This window comes from Triplophysa rosa, linkage group LG19 (assembly GCF_024868665.1).
Source record: "Triplophysa rosa linkage group LG19, Trosa_1v2, whole genome shotgun sequence".
Lineage (NCBI taxonomy): Eukaryota > Metazoa > Chordata > Actinopteri > Cypriniformes > Nemacheilidae > Triplophysa > Triplophysa rosa.
This window is the reverse complement of record NC_079908.1, coordinates 6,859,229-6,874,368: the sequence shown is the minus strand read 5'-3', so window position 1 is coordinate 6,874,368 and position 15,140 is coordinate 6,859,229. Positions and strand designations below refer to the sequence as shown.

Here is a 15,140-nt window from a genome sequence, read left to right as displayed (position 1 = left end):
AAAACTTTAAAGGTGTTCTGAAGGAGAGTTTAGAAACACATGCTCTCAGCGCTCCTGTTTATGACACAGACAGTAAAGACGTTCCTGGAGGAACCAGCCCAGAACCTTCAAACCGTAAGTTTGGTTTTAAAATAAATTATACAAACTCTTGCATCTATGACAATTGGAACCATGAAAAACAAGGTTTTTTTCTCTGACCGGGACAGTTTCTGCAGTGAAACGGCCTTCAGACATGCAGCCTGACAACATCTCCACATCATCTCATCTCCCATCATGTCAGAGTCATGTGTCAGTCAGTGCTCCTGCTTTTGTGTTGGACCTGCACGATTCCAGTTCTCCAGACTTGCAGAGAAAAAAAGCCAGAATTGATTCTTCAGATAATAGATCAGGTAAAGTTAACTGCAGTGTTGAATAAGGGTGCATAGTCATAGTTCTGAGATGAAAACGTGAAATCTCATTTTGATATTACAGCTATCACCTGCTTTGGTAAAGTGACTGTGACTCTTGATCGAGAAGTTGTATCGGATGGATGCTGTTCAAATGAGAAGGAAGCAAGTGAATCAGCTTATAAAGTTTTATGGCAACATTTATGCATCGATGCTTTAAGTGAAGGTAAAGTAAAAAGGTTTCCATATGTTAACAATTGAGGAATTAACATAAAGCCGGTTGTTTTGCTCTTATTATGAGCCTGACTAGTTAGCATGTGTAGAATCTTGAAATAAAGCACGTTTTGAAATAAAATACACACTGTTTGTATAAAAAAGAATTTTTGGACAATGTAACCTGGTTTTTGTGCCCTCTGAAAAAGGTCAGACATACAAGTCAGCCATTCTGGAATATTTCAACAAACATGGCTTCCAAAACCCGGCAGAAGAGTTTGTTCAAAATGACGACGACACAACCATCTGCAAACTGAGACTCAGCGGCGCTTTTATTTTTCATGACACAGGTGATTTTAAGTATCCAGTATTTAAACTTAGAGATGCACCGATATATCGGCCAGTAATCGGTATTGTTTGATTTAAGCACATTTTCCCACTAACGGCTATCGGACGATAGTTTAAAAACAGCCGATGATCAGGGCCGATATATCCTGTCAATCAAAAGAAGAAACATAACCAGTTTGATGTTCAATATTAATAGTCATTATAAGTTAAGAAATGTAAATTTAATCTTCAGAATTGGTATCGGCAGATATCACTCTGAATAATCGGCTATCGGTACCGAAATTTAGTATCGGTGCCTCTCTAATTTAAATCAGCTATTGTTTTGTATTGTAGTCGGTTCCACCAAGAAGAAACAGGCAGAGCAACAGGCGGCTGAAGTTGCTCTGAAACATCTAGCAAAAATCCTCAACCGTGGTCCAATATCAGAAACTGAGAAAAACTTTAAAGGTGTTCTGAAGGAGAGTTTAGAAACACATGCTCTCAGCGCTCCTGTTTATGACACAGACAGTAAAGACGTTCCTGGAGGAACCGGCCCAGAACCTTCAAACCGTAAGTTTGGTTTTTGAAGCAAATTTGTTGTGTCTAATGACATACAGTAAAGGAATTAGTCTCTTGATATCTAAACGACATTATTTCTACAGTTTGCGTCATTCAGACACCAGTGAAACAACCTTCAGTCCTCTCCACATCATCTCATCTCCCATCATGTCAGAGTCGTGCTTCTGTGTCTGTGTTGGACCCTCAAGATTCCAGTTCTCCAGACTTACAGAGAAAAAAAGCCAGAATTGATTCTACAGGTAATGAATCAGAAAGATTGCTTTATGTGGGATGAGGTCAGATTTTTACCACAGAATCGTATCCTCCGGCTCAACTTATAATAACTGATTTTCATTTGTTTTTGGGCAAAAAAGATTTTTGCTTCAAATTACAAAAGTTACAATATATTGTATATTTTCAACAACAAAAGAGTTCATTGCAAAAACAAACAACTTCAAAAATCGTCTTTTTTACTGCGCATTCCAAGTAATATTATTCAAACTGCAGTTTTTTCATTAAGTAATAATAACTCGAAAATACAGCAAAAAAAAACATGACTTTTGACAAATTTGTTTTTGCAAATAAACTCTTCAAATAGAGATCATTAGGAAAACATCCCATGCATATTCACAGTGTGTGTCTAAGTGTTTGAATCAGTATCTCTAAGTTATACATTTATATTAATAGGCTTTTATATCCTGCATCCTTACTGTACATCTGCGTCAAATATTTTTCAGAAATTGACATGCTGCTCACCGTATGGAATCTCAAACCGCCACATGTGAAGGTCGAGAACATTGAGTATGATGAGAACTTCAAATGTACTGTGGAAATCAACTTGGAAAATTTTACTTTTACAAACAAACAAGGCTATGACACCAAGAAGAAAGCCATTCACAAAACCTACATGTTATTCGGCTGCGCAATGGGAATTTTTGAAGCTAGTATAGGTAACGTGTTGGGTAAAGTATTATTGAGCGTTGTATCTATTACATTTATGCTCCTTAATTTAAGATTCTTTTTGTTTATCTCTTTTTCAAGATGAAAAGACATCCAGTTTGCAAGTAAAGCAGCACTTCTCTCAGAAATCTCTCGCCCTTCCTCAGGAAGATGTTGAAGGTTCTGCAAAGGCATTCTGTTGCTCACTAAAGAACATAACTTACAGTGTTATCTATGAGGAACAAGGTTAGTAGTTAACAGTTGTCTCTTATCAATTTTACAGTGAAAATGTATGTTATTACTGTATAACTATTTGTTTTATTTAATCTATACTGGTTTGGAAACATATTGCATTTCTTCAGCATGTCAATGTGTCCTCATATTTTTTTAGGGCCTTCAGAGTGCGAAGCCAAGTTACTTGTTCTCAAGAAAGCTCTAGGTGCACTATCACCTTTATTTGACTATACATCACTAACTGCAGCGAATAGTCCTGAAAAAGTGCAGGATCAACTGAGCTTCATGTTAAAGGGGGCTGATCAGAAAGATCCAGTGATCTCACTGGACGGGTCGCTGGTGAAGACCTCCATCCGGCTGAATTTCACGGATCATACAGTCAAGTGCACATGCAAAAGCAGCAAGAAAGCTGCTCGGAATCATCTCAGTTTACGCATACTGAGCCTGCTGGGGGTGAAGACAGGTCAGAGATATATCAATTTACTCTATATCATATAGTATATTGGATTTGGATTATTTCTATAATTAGATATGAGGTACTTTAATTGCTGTCAAAATATGAAACCAATATGTGACCATATTTACTTAGGAGTCTTAAAGGAACAGTTAATGCTGTTTCAACCCATTTAACTTTCATTTTAGGGTAAAATATTCCTTTAAATTGTCTAATCTTCACTAACATTATAAGTGGACCTTAAATGTAAGAAGAAATGTATGATCTCACCTGTCATTCTGTACCTCTAGACTCAGACAGTCAGTCTCTGAGAAACCGTTTAGATGAGTGGTTTAAACAGCAGAATCTAGCGCAGCCTGTGTTTGAAGACACTGAAGAAGCCCTCGGAGCAAAAGCGACATTCTCTGTTCAGTTCACCTGCTGTAGTCCAGGTGAGCTCTGACATACATCCCAACAAATACTACTATCACATTCTGATAGTGCTAGCTAGTTACAGTGCTGTTTTAAAACTAAATTTAAGTTTCAAAATATTTGCATGTAATATTAAATGTTTTATTTAAGGTTGGGAGAACAGCTGGGAAACAGCGAAAAAGAAGCTGGTTGAAGAACTCAAGCAGAGATTTCAGTTTCTAAACGACTAAAACACAAAAAATCTGATATCTGCCACAAATGTTTTTTTTGTATGAATGGAGTATTTGACTTAATCCGGTTGTACTTTAAGAAAAATGCACATGTCTTTGAAATAGAATTTTTTAGGTGGTAAAACACAGTAAACTTTAATTCATTCAAGAGGGCTTTAAAAACAAACACACAAAAGTTACTTTAATTAGGAGCTTTAATATTCTTGGATGAAACCATTTTTAATATTTATAACAAACAACGGTTGGTACAACATTCATGTTGACTACAACTCAATAATGGACCATCAGTATACTTTATATCAGTGCTGGAAATTTGTAATGCGATGTGCATCTGTGCAATTGACAAATGGTGTATTTGTCTTTTTCTACTGTTTTAAGAACATATGAATTCTGAAATGTGAGCTTCAAATGTTGATCTCAATTGCCCATGAATTGTTTGTTTCACACTGTGGATTGTGCAATTTTAAGGCTATAATAAACTAATAAAGCTAATAAACAAAACATTTACAAAGAACTTTGAGCAAAGGATGATTTATTATGCAGTGTAAAACAATTTCTCGTTATTTGCATTATAGTTGTTTCAACTACACATATTATCCCTACACAAAATTTAAGCACACTATATCTAAAAAATACTAAGAAACGTTAAGATACTAAGAATCTGTGCATGCAGCTACTGTACTCAAATTGCGCTAGCGGCAAGGTTTCGAATTAGAAATAGCTCATTCTAAGGTCATAAAAACATAACGCTTCATTATGTAAGGTCTTTATACAGCCCTGAAGACATAGTTATGTATATTATATTGCATTTCTGTCAATAGATGCTCCAAAAAATTACACACTGGACCTTTAAAAGCACTTTAATTTTATACAGTTGCTAGCACGGGTTTATTTAATTCCATTTTCATAACAGTAAACTTGTCTAGATATCTATGAGAGGAACTGAAGATGAAAATTTATTTTGGTCCAGGTCTTGTCTTCGTGTATTTTTAACCGATAGTAAAGTGTTGTTTTTCTACTGGCCACCAGGTGGCAGTGAAACGCTTTAATACATGACAATGTTCTTTGATAATGATGGTAAGTGATGGACTCTGTCTGGGGTTTGGGTTTGTAGGCTTTCTGTTCTCTGGGTCAGGATGTTCTTTCTCAATGTTCTCTACAGCCAGACATCGTTTCCAAACTCATTTGAGAGAAACTTTTTAGTACAAAGTCACATGTGATCACGCCGTCTTCTCACATACTTCCAGTAAAATCTAATGAGATTGAACAAGAACACATTCTTCCAGTGGCGCAGAAATGACGCTGTTTAACTTATTCTGCATGCATGACAAACAATTTCACTTGCATACTTCTATGGCAGAACACGGCCAAATAAAAACTACAGAAATGTTACATGATATTCTGTATTGTATTGTACACATCATCCCCATCTGCTGCTCTTACATGAGAACATGCAACCAAACCACAGTCCTTGATCTTTCTGTAGAGCCACATAGTCGTGAAACATGCAATTTTCATGTTTTGCAAGCAGAGGAGCAAACCCCCCTTAGTCTTCACATTCCCTGCCCCGTGTGGTTAACAAAATCAGATAAAAACTGACAGGAATGCAGCATCAGGCTTTCTGTAATGGCTATCAGTCCTGCCAAAACACGTCTGTTCAAAGGGAAAAGTATCTTGTATCGTATTTAAAAGGCTGTAGGAATGTCTTAATGACAGATGCATGTGCGAAAACAGTGCATTTAAAAAAAAAAACTGGCAGGTGGTCCTGAGAAATTGGTTTCCTGTAATGTAGTCTAAACGTTTGTGTCAGAAAAGTTCATCTAAACTGTCTGTTTTAGGAGATTTACTGTCCACGACAACAACGGTTTTGCATTACAGTGGTTTTTACAACTAGAAATACAAGTAATGCAAGTACACAGTTTTCTAATATACAGTAAATGGACCTTTTATACTTCAACTATTTCCTGCAACTTGCAAAGCTTCTTGCACAAAGCATTCTCAGTCTGAATGCAACAAAAGCAAAAGAATTTCATTGCAACACAGCCAAAAACACCACACAAGACTTTGGCACATGAATGAGCTCTAATTGCTCTTCAATTTATTTAGAAGCTTGTGTGAGGAGGAGCCAATGCAATTAACAAACAACGCACACAACATACATACAGCAAACCCTGATAAACCATGATACTGAGCGTATAAAACACCACCACTGAATATTCTGTACAATAACACAACAATCCCATTGGATGTTATTAAACTGGACCTGGGGATTGCTGGGAAATCTGAATCTGGAAAAGGTGAGTGCACAGTGTTTAGTATTTATCAACTCTTGAATTAAGTCCCAACAGCTTTCAAAGGTCACGGTCGTTGAGTCACTTGTAAAAATGAATACAGTTTCATGTTTAAATTTCAGAGTTTGTTTTTATTGAAACTTTGGGGACCTGTTGGAGCAAATCTGCTGCCCACAATGCCAACTGGAGATCTACAAACTGACATTGACGTACAAAACTGTAATGAAATGACGCACATTTTTAATCAACTCAACATTGCTGTGAAGTTTCAAAAGATATTCCCTGGCAATGAAATCACTTATTTGATGTGGATTTGCACCAGTTGAACTGTTGAATCGAAGGTGACATAACATAACACGACTGCTGATGAGCTTCCTGGTGCAAAATGTGTTTATAGACCGAGTCCTTTCTAATCAGGAGTGGAGAACTTCAGCCTTTCCACAACTTTTCTCATTTATTCACTGTGAGGGGAACCTGTTTTATGGAACCGTCCAACCCTGGCGTGTAACATGTCCGGATGAATAAGGACCTGAAAATCAATGGAGCACAATGGATTATTCAGACGTGACCCATGGGAACAAACATATTTACATCACTCAGAAACTACATATAAGTCATAAGGGTTTGGAGTGACACAAGTGTGAATAAAATATGAACTGAAGAAACTGCACTCGTCACAAAACATTAGGGATTTAGGGCCAGATTTACAGCTTGCGGCGTGCAAATGCCTCTTTTGCCGTAAAAAAACGAACTACTGTCGATATTTACTAATGACACGCAGTGATAGTTCACGCTGAAAAGGCGTGGACACAGTTTTTTTGCGACTGACCTTAATGACCTATTATTGCTTATAGCATTTGTAGGAGTTTCCTCTTTAGACAAACTTTATGGGAGGAGATTATTTAAATCTCATATTATTCTTGACCTCTTTTTCGTCACGGTAATCCATGGTTTAAAAAAACTTGCGAAAGCTGAGGGAGTGTATTTTGCATAGAAATGCTATGTTGTACGTCAACGTCAACGTGAGATTGTAAAAAATGAAAAAGTAGTTTCAAAGAAGCTAGCTACTTTTTTATAGTAACTTGTAGTGTAGCTAACTACTTTTTCAGATGGGTAGCTAAACAGTAACTTAACTACTTTTATTAATGAGTAACTTGTATCTTATCTAACTACAATTTCAAAGTAGCTTCCCCAACACTGTGCTCATGTTTAGCATTAATCCGACACTTGTAACAGTGTCAATAAGTCAGAATGCATGAAATAGCAGAAATTTTCACTCCGATCGGTGCTTTTTCGAAATTGCGCTTCACGTATTAGTTTATTCACTCAAGTTAAATCAGTAAGACAATTTTTTTTTTCAGTACAAANTCATACTTTTCAGTTGGCCAAGATTTCTAAAAATCCTTTCTTTGTATTGGTCTTAAGTAATATTCTAATTTTCTGAGATACTGAATTTGGGATTTTCATTAGTTGTCAGTTATAATCATCAAATTAAAAGAAATAAACATTTGAAATATATCAGTCTGTGTGTAATGAATGAATATAATATACAAGTTTCACTTTTTGAATGGAATTAGTGAAATAAATCAACTTTTTGATGATATTCTAATTATATGACCAGCACCTGTACATTTATTTCAAAAAACGATATTTGAAAATGTTTGTAACCAAGCACTATTGACTACCACAGTAGTAAGAAAAACTACCATGGCAGTCAAAGGTGCCCCAGAACTGATGGGTTTCCCACATTCTTCAAAATATCTTCGTTTGTCTTCAACAGAACAAAGAAATTTACACAGGTTTGGAACAGCTTGAGAACAAGTAAATGATGACAGAATTTGTATTTTTGGGTGAACTGTCCCTTTAAAACATTAAATAGTATGTTTTTTTCCTTCAATTTCCATGAGCCAATCGTATTTGTTATTTTCTTGTGACTTAAGTGTAATGTGTTGTGTCATTTGGTTTGAAAAACACTACTGTATGCCTGTAAGACGCCAACAAAAACTGCTTATGAATGTTAAATCTGAGGAAACATTACCTTGATCATCTCAGGTACAGCAGCAAGCTCTTTGTGGTATTCAGCAGCCCGGGCGGTCAGTGTAGCAAAAGATTGGCTATTTTTATGACAAAAAGGAGCAGTTAGACCTCTTTACAACATTTGCAGAAATGATCAAATAAAAACAAAGAGTATCTGCAAGACCTTTTTTCACTGTTAGCTCCTTCGTGTTCCTCAGATAGATGAGTAACACCAGATGTTTCTGTGGCTGTGTCTGAGCTCAGATGAGAGTCTGTAGACCGGTTGTGTCGCTGAACCAGGCTCAATACTTCACTCTGAATCTCTGCTACGGCTCTCTGGATGGCTTGAAAACTAGCGTGAGGTTCAGAGAGTAAAACCTTCCAGAAGCCCTCAGATTGAGCTTCTCCATTACGATCTTCATCATCAGGTTGTTTTTGCTCTATGGAATGGTGACCATTACTCGTCATATCATTGGTCAAAGTGGATGTAGTTGTACCGTGGCTCCACCATTTCTTATACAAGAGCTGATAACAGACAAAAGCCTCCATATTTCGAGAAACCGCCAAGCTTTTCTCATCAGCTGGGCATAGTTTCCTTTTATAGAATGCCACAGAGTCCAACTCTGCAAAAAACATTTGAGTTTTGATATTTAGTCGCAACAATTCACACGTAACCTACGTTTTTTTATTTCACTTTATTTGCATTTAAAGGCATAACACAAATCACATATTTACACGTCTCACCTTGTGGTAGAAGCAGACGGCTCATCTCAGACATTAGAGTAAAGCGACCGACCTCAAAACCTCGAGTCACAGCTCTCAACAGTTCCTCTTGTACAGACGGCCAATCACACGACAGCTGACTCAACGCGCACAGCGTCACGTCCAATGAGATATAAGATAAGAGCTGAAAAAATGAAAGATGAACGGATTATTGGTTAAACTGCATTTTAGCAACATTTACTATATTTTCCTAATATTATAAAGATAACTATACATTATTTTAACCAACCTGCTTCATTGGGACACTGGCAGTGACGGGAGGATTCTCAATGGCACTTAGTTGTTGATGCAGGGTTTTTAATTTAACCAGATCATCAGCTGTCACGCCAAACTCTCTCTTCCACACTGTGTGTGCTGTACAGAGGAAGTGCTCATCCCGTGACTCAGACCAGTCGTGTGAGGAGGCCAGAGACCAGGTGATCACATCTGTATCTGGGAGTCTGCGAGTGAGGAGCTCATTCACACAGTACAGCAACCTGTGAGCCTGTGAAAAACAGCAGGAGACACATGTGCTTAACATACTTTTAACATTATTATCATAGGTTCCTAAAACTACTGAAACATTTAGTGAATTTCAGCGGCATCCACCCCTCCCTTTCGAAGCACTACGGTGGCTGACACAGGATAAAGATGTCGTCACGTTTTCGCTTCTTTGCCGAAGAAGATAATGTATTTACGAAACGCGCTCTGTAGAGCAGTTTGTCTGTTTAGGGCTACTGTAGAAACAACATGGCGAATTCCTTGTAAGGGGACCCGTGGTGTATGTAGATAGAGATAAAAACAAAACGCTTCATTATATAAGGTCTTGATACGCCTCTGGACATATACGTAGTCATGAACATTACATTTCATTTCTGTCAATAGATCCTCCAAAGAATTACACGCTGGACCTTTAATAGAAAATTTCGGCCTAAAATGTTTTTTTTGAAGAACTTAAACTAAACGATATACTGAATAAACTCAATAAACAAACGAAATTAAGCACTAAATTATTAACTGAACTGAAATCAAAATAAAACTCACATAGGAATATAAAAAAACATATATTAGGAAAAAACATTAAAAAAATCTAAAAAAAAATCGCTGAAATTATACCAATTAATGTTAACTAAAAAATAAATGCCAATTCAAAACATTCACAAAACTACAATAAAACTGAGAAACAAAACTATTATATCTCTGGTTTCTGTACTTACCATATAGTTTCAGTGCAGAGAAGTAAATGTATCTAAATGTTTTGTGTATCTAAATATCCAAACATTAAAAAAAGCACTTGCTATAATTAACTAGTAAATTGTAGCATACTACAATTACTGTATACTATAGTTTATTGTTGCAGTTACACTATAGTATGACTAGAGTATACTATAGTAATTTGTAGTATGAAAGGGATTGCTCCCCCCAAAAATTAAATTTGTCACCATTTAGATCCATAGTAGACAAAAATTATAAAAAAAACAATTTCTTGTTCTGTTGAACACAAAAGAAGATATTTTGAGGAATGCAAAGCAAACAGTTCTGGGGCACTTTTGACTGCCATGGTCATTTTTCCTACTATGGTAGTCAATGATGTCCCAAATACATACTGTCAGTTACTAACATTTTTTTACATCTTGCTCTGTGTTCATCCGAACGAAGAAAGGTATACAGGTCTGAAACAAGTCGAGGGTGAGTAAATGATGACCGAATTAGGGCTGTCACGATTATGAAATTTGACTGACGATTAATTGTCTAATAAATCATTGCGATTATGACGATTAATTGTCTGTTTTAGGGCTTTGGCAATTATGATGATTAATTGTCTGTTTTGAGCTTTGACATTTAATTCTCATACATTTTTGATTCAGCGATTGAAACGACCATATTGTTCTGAATACAAGACTATGTTTTTTTACTGGAAATACATCGGAAAAAATTGGGTCATCATATATTTAAGGTTTAGGTTTTTACCTGTCAATAATACAACCGCCAAATACTTGTAAATGAAGTAAATTGATCAGGTGTGAATTGAAGCCACCATTAAAATACTATCAGTCATAGAAAAGCTTCTATTCTGTTTTTTTCTCACTTGCAAGACTACAATAAAATTTTACTTGTGTGTTAATGAAATTTTGGTAGATTGGTTTTCACACTGATATTTGCTTAAATAATATTAAATTGTACTGCAGGTAATTTGTATATGTTTTAGTTTTTTTTAAGTGATTGTGTTGTGGTGGTACATTTTACAAGTATTACCATGCTTTAGTAACCATATATACACTAAAATATGCAATATGCAGATGCACTACAGCTCCCCCTAGTGTCTTCTATAGAGATGTGCAATAATTGCGATGATCTGAAACCATCGCGATGAGGTCAAACAATCGCGATGAGACGATTATTTAATAATCGTGACAGCCCTAGACCGAATGTTCATTTTTGTGTTCACTGTTCCTTTAACTATTGTAAAACTATAAGCTGTAGTAAATAGTAAACTATAGTATGTAATATAGCAAGGTTCAAAAACACTACAGTATCTTGTAAGTTTACTACAGTTTCCTATAGCAAATACTATGGTATTTTACAGTATTTTTCATATGGGTTTTACTAACTCAGAAACTTCAGAAAAGTACTGTTATTATCATATTCTTCCTTGTAAATAGTATTAGTAGTAGTTATTGACATTACAGTAACAATACATTATTCATTCATTCACTTAATAACTCAAAGTAATAACAAAAAAAAATAGCTAACTAAAACCATAATTTGTTTTTGCAAATAAACTCTTCATACGTACATATATATTACTACAGTTAATGATAAAAATTGTTTGGAAATCTATTTAGCAAAAAATTGGTCAAGCATTTAATGTTAACATACAGAATATCTATCAAGTGACCAAACGGAAAGATAGTCTAAAACATACCAGAAGAGAATCTTGTGTCTTTAGAACTTCCTGCGTGGCAAGCCAATCCTGTGAAAGCATCAAATCTTTGGCACATCTGAGAGAGAGAGAATGTGCCAGCTCGCTTTCTCCCGACAGCCACGCCAGATTAGCAGCGGTCCTTAAAGATGTCACGTCGCCTTTCTTGGCGATCACTTTAGCGGCATCAAAGCTGGAGTCTGCAGCGAGATAACTGTCAAGCGCATAAGAAAACATTTGTTTACAGTTTATATAGGTTTCGATTATAACAGCGCATTGAACTGTAACTCTGTTTGAAGTTTCTGTACCATTTGGCGGCAGTCACATAATGTCCATCCTTCTCCAACACAGCCGCCCAGCTCATGTAGAGATCTCTCTGAACCAGGTCTTCTGGCTGAAGTCTGGCTTTGGCCAACGCTATGGCTTCCCTGATGATTTAACACACAAACACCTTGACTTTCTATTCAGGCAACAGTGTTACACTTGCACACGAGTACTCGAGATGATGTTTCTAACCGGTAAAACTGGTGGCCCTGTAGGAGGTTGATGGCCTCGTAGATTTTATGGATGGAGATGAGGTGTGACGCGGCTTTGAGGAACTGCTCATGAAGACAGAGCTGCCTCACATACGCCTCTACAGTCCTGGACCAAACCTGGTACCCCGCTGACACACACACATTATATTACATGACTGACCAGTAAAGATGATAAACTAGATCTTTTAAAAATGCACATGGCAAGTAAACTATAGCACTTGTGTCTTACCCATAGGAGCTAAACTGAGAAGATGGTCGTTCAGTTCTCCTTTCTCTGTGGCGATGTTTAAAGCTCCTATCAGGTCTCCCTTCCACAGCCTGAGATACATCACAGAGTCATAATGCCCCGCCTCCACGTGACTCTCCTCTACACAAACACCAGCGTCAGTTTAACACAGATTCCAGATCAGCATTTGATGATTGTGATCATGAACTCACCTTCCTCCTGAAACATCCTGTAGAGGGCGTCCCTGTCCGTGAACAGACCCAGCTGGATGTGATCTCCAGCACCTGGGACACACATTTCTGCTTGACCTGAGGAGGATGACATTTGTGACTACAACCATTTAAATTCCTCATTATTTATACATGAGATGACACACCCAAGGTTTACTTCGTAAAGAATTGATGCAATCTTTGTGCTTTATTACCTGCACTACATCCTTATTATTATTTTTTTTTATTGGGTATTGTTTTTTCTTATTCAGTGTTTTGTCTTTTATTACATGCACTACATCCTTATTTTTGTTTTTATTTTATTGGGTATTGTTTATTCTTATTCAGTGTTTTGTCTTTTATTACCTGCACTACATCCTTATTATTTAATTTGTTTTATTGGGTATTGTTTTTTCTTATTCAGTGTTTTGTCTTTTATTACCTGCACTACATCCTTATTTTTTATTTTATTTTATTGGGTATTGTTTTTTCTTATTCAGTGTTTTGTCTTTTATTACATGCACTACATCCTTATTTTTGTTTTTTAAAATAACCCATAACAAAAAAGAATAAGTCACAAAACAGAAAATAATGTACGTGATGTAGGAATAAAAACAAAAATAAAATAACCCATAACAAAATTCTTATTCAGTGTTTTGTCTTTTATTACCTGCACTACATCCTTATTATTTAATTTGTTTTATTGGGTATTGTTTTTTCTTATTCAGTGTTTTGTCTTTTATTACCTGCACTACATCCTTATTTTTGTTTTTATTTTATTGGGTATTGTTTTTTCTTATTCAGTGTTGTGTCTTTTAAAGTATCTTGGCTATGAATCCTCCTATTTGATCCTTTATTGTGTATTTTTTCCTTTTTTTAAACATTTAAGCATATTTTTAAACATTTTACATAAACATTTGATATTTTATCATCTTATAACACTTAAATTGACATAGACCAACCATGAGTAGAAATGAAATAAATGTATTTGAAATTATTTAAAAAATACGTTTATATTAGGGCTGTCACAGCATCAAGATTTTCACTTTGCAGTTATCGTGGCCAAAAGAATATTCACAAAAGAATATTATCATGATATCCATTTACCGTAAATGCTTGTTTAAATGAACAATACTATCAGTCAAATGAATCTATAATCTTGTGTTTTCTCCTTTTTTGGCCAACAAATGACACCCACAATTCTAGTGTAACGATCAAAGAAAGTTTGTAACCATTGAGCCTCTTAAGGCGAAACTTTAAACTTAATTTTTTTTTCTGTCACAACATAGGCAGGGCTTGACATTAAGTATTGTCATGTGGTTGTCCTTCGGACAAGTAAATTTGTCATTCACTTGTCCGAGTACAAAAATTACTTGTCCAAAGATTAAAAAATGATATTTCATTTGAATTATAATATAATATAATCAAAATAATTGTTTCGGATTTAGATTGGTCAAGTTTGCTTCTAAGCATTTTAACTAGTGTCCGCTTTGGCTGCCTGAATTTAGTTATAGACCTACTCTCCGTGACTGCTATAAAACAAAGGCAAGCAGTAATTATTATTAGTGTTAAGGCTGTAAGTTAACTTCTTTTGCACATAGCACTGGTGCTAGAGAGGTTTAAAGTTTGGTAGCACAGGCAGAAATGTACAAGTGTAGTTCAACATGAATAGGCAGATAACTGACAAAAGACATTAATGTTACATACAGATGGATAAATTAGGGCCGTATCATTTTTAGATTACCTTTAGATTTCATTTTTCTAAGTTCTGTGTTTTTCCTTTTTTACTATACAATAGTGGTATATTTGTCCACATAAATTACTCTAGTATACTATATTATTTACTATAGTAAACTGCAGTAAAGTTCTTACTATATTGTTTTTGAACTTTACTATAGTATACAGCGTTGATCAATTTACTACAAGGGCACTTCAATTTTCAATAGCAAATACTATAGTACACTACAGTATTTTTTGTCTGAGTGTTCGATTTAACAGGACTTTTATTTTGACGGGTCTTGTTTGCAGATAGCTAAATGAGCTCTCAGAGCAACTCTGGAGATGAAGTTCATGTGTTCATATCCTCATACAGTGCAGCGCAGATAAATCCTCGACCATCACTTGTGTTGTATGTTAAACTGTGCACATAATTCACTCAGACACCCAGAACAGCCAGATTCCATTTAAATAACAGGATTCTACGTCCGCGTGGACTCAGTGCGGTGCGCAACTGCGCCATTGATTATTGTCACACACAAACAAGCACAACCACGACAAACATGCAGCTCTGTCTAATGCACATATTCTTATTATTATACATATATGTCGCACTGTTTTTTTTTTTTAAGTTACTTGTCCGGTCGGGCGAGTAAAATTCTCTCTCACTTGCCCATATTCACTTGTCCCGGACAAGCGTTAATGTCGA

General features: G+C 35.9%; 2 protein-coding genes across 2 annotated transcripts in view; one reads left to right on the top strand and one right to left on the bottom strand.

Annotated features, from left to right (window-relative positions):
• Nucleotides 1-15,140, bottom strand: part of gemin5 (gem (nuclear organelle) associated protein 5) — a 35,033-nt gene that overhangs the window by 3,296 nt on the left and 16,597 nt on the right. The window contains exons 19-27 of the mRNA XM_057360500.1: nucleotides 12,719-12,814; nucleotides 12,510-12,647; nucleotides 12,261-12,408; nucleotides 12,053-12,172; nucleotides 11,748-11,958; nucleotides 9,072-9,326; nucleotides 8,804-8,966; nucleotides 8,244-8,682; nucleotides 8,082-8,157 (exon numbers count right to left, since the gene is read on the bottom strand). Of these exons, the coding sequence (XP_057216483.1) occupies nucleotides 8,082-8,157; nucleotides 8,244-8,682; nucleotides 8,804-8,966; nucleotides 9,072-9,326; nucleotides 11,748-11,958; nucleotides 12,053-12,172; nucleotides 12,261-12,408; nucleotides 12,510-12,647; nucleotides 12,719-12,814 (1,646 nt within the window). The remainder of the gene's footprint in view (nucleotides 1-8,081; nucleotides 8,158-8,243; nucleotides 8,683-8,803; nucleotides 8,967-9,071; nucleotides 9,327-11,747; nucleotides 11,959-12,052; nucleotides 12,173-12,260; nucleotides 12,409-12,509; nucleotides 12,648-12,718; nucleotides 12,815-15,140) is intronic.
• Nucleotides 173-4,260, top strand: LOC130570275 (uncharacterized). Its single transcript, XM_057360501.1, has 10 exons — nucleotides 173-389; nucleotides 472-612; nucleotides 809-949; nucleotides 1,281-1,496; nucleotides 1,589-1,744; nucleotides 2,222-2,434; nucleotides 2,526-2,669; nucleotides 2,815-3,120; nucleotides 3,402-3,542; nucleotides 3,673-4,260. Exons 1-10 carry the CDS (start codon nucleotides 233-235, stop codon nucleotides 3,750-3,752), a joined length of 1,695 nt encoding a protein of 564 aa, XP_057216484.1. The 5' UTR covers nucleotides 173-232; the 3' UTR covers nucleotides 3,753-4,260.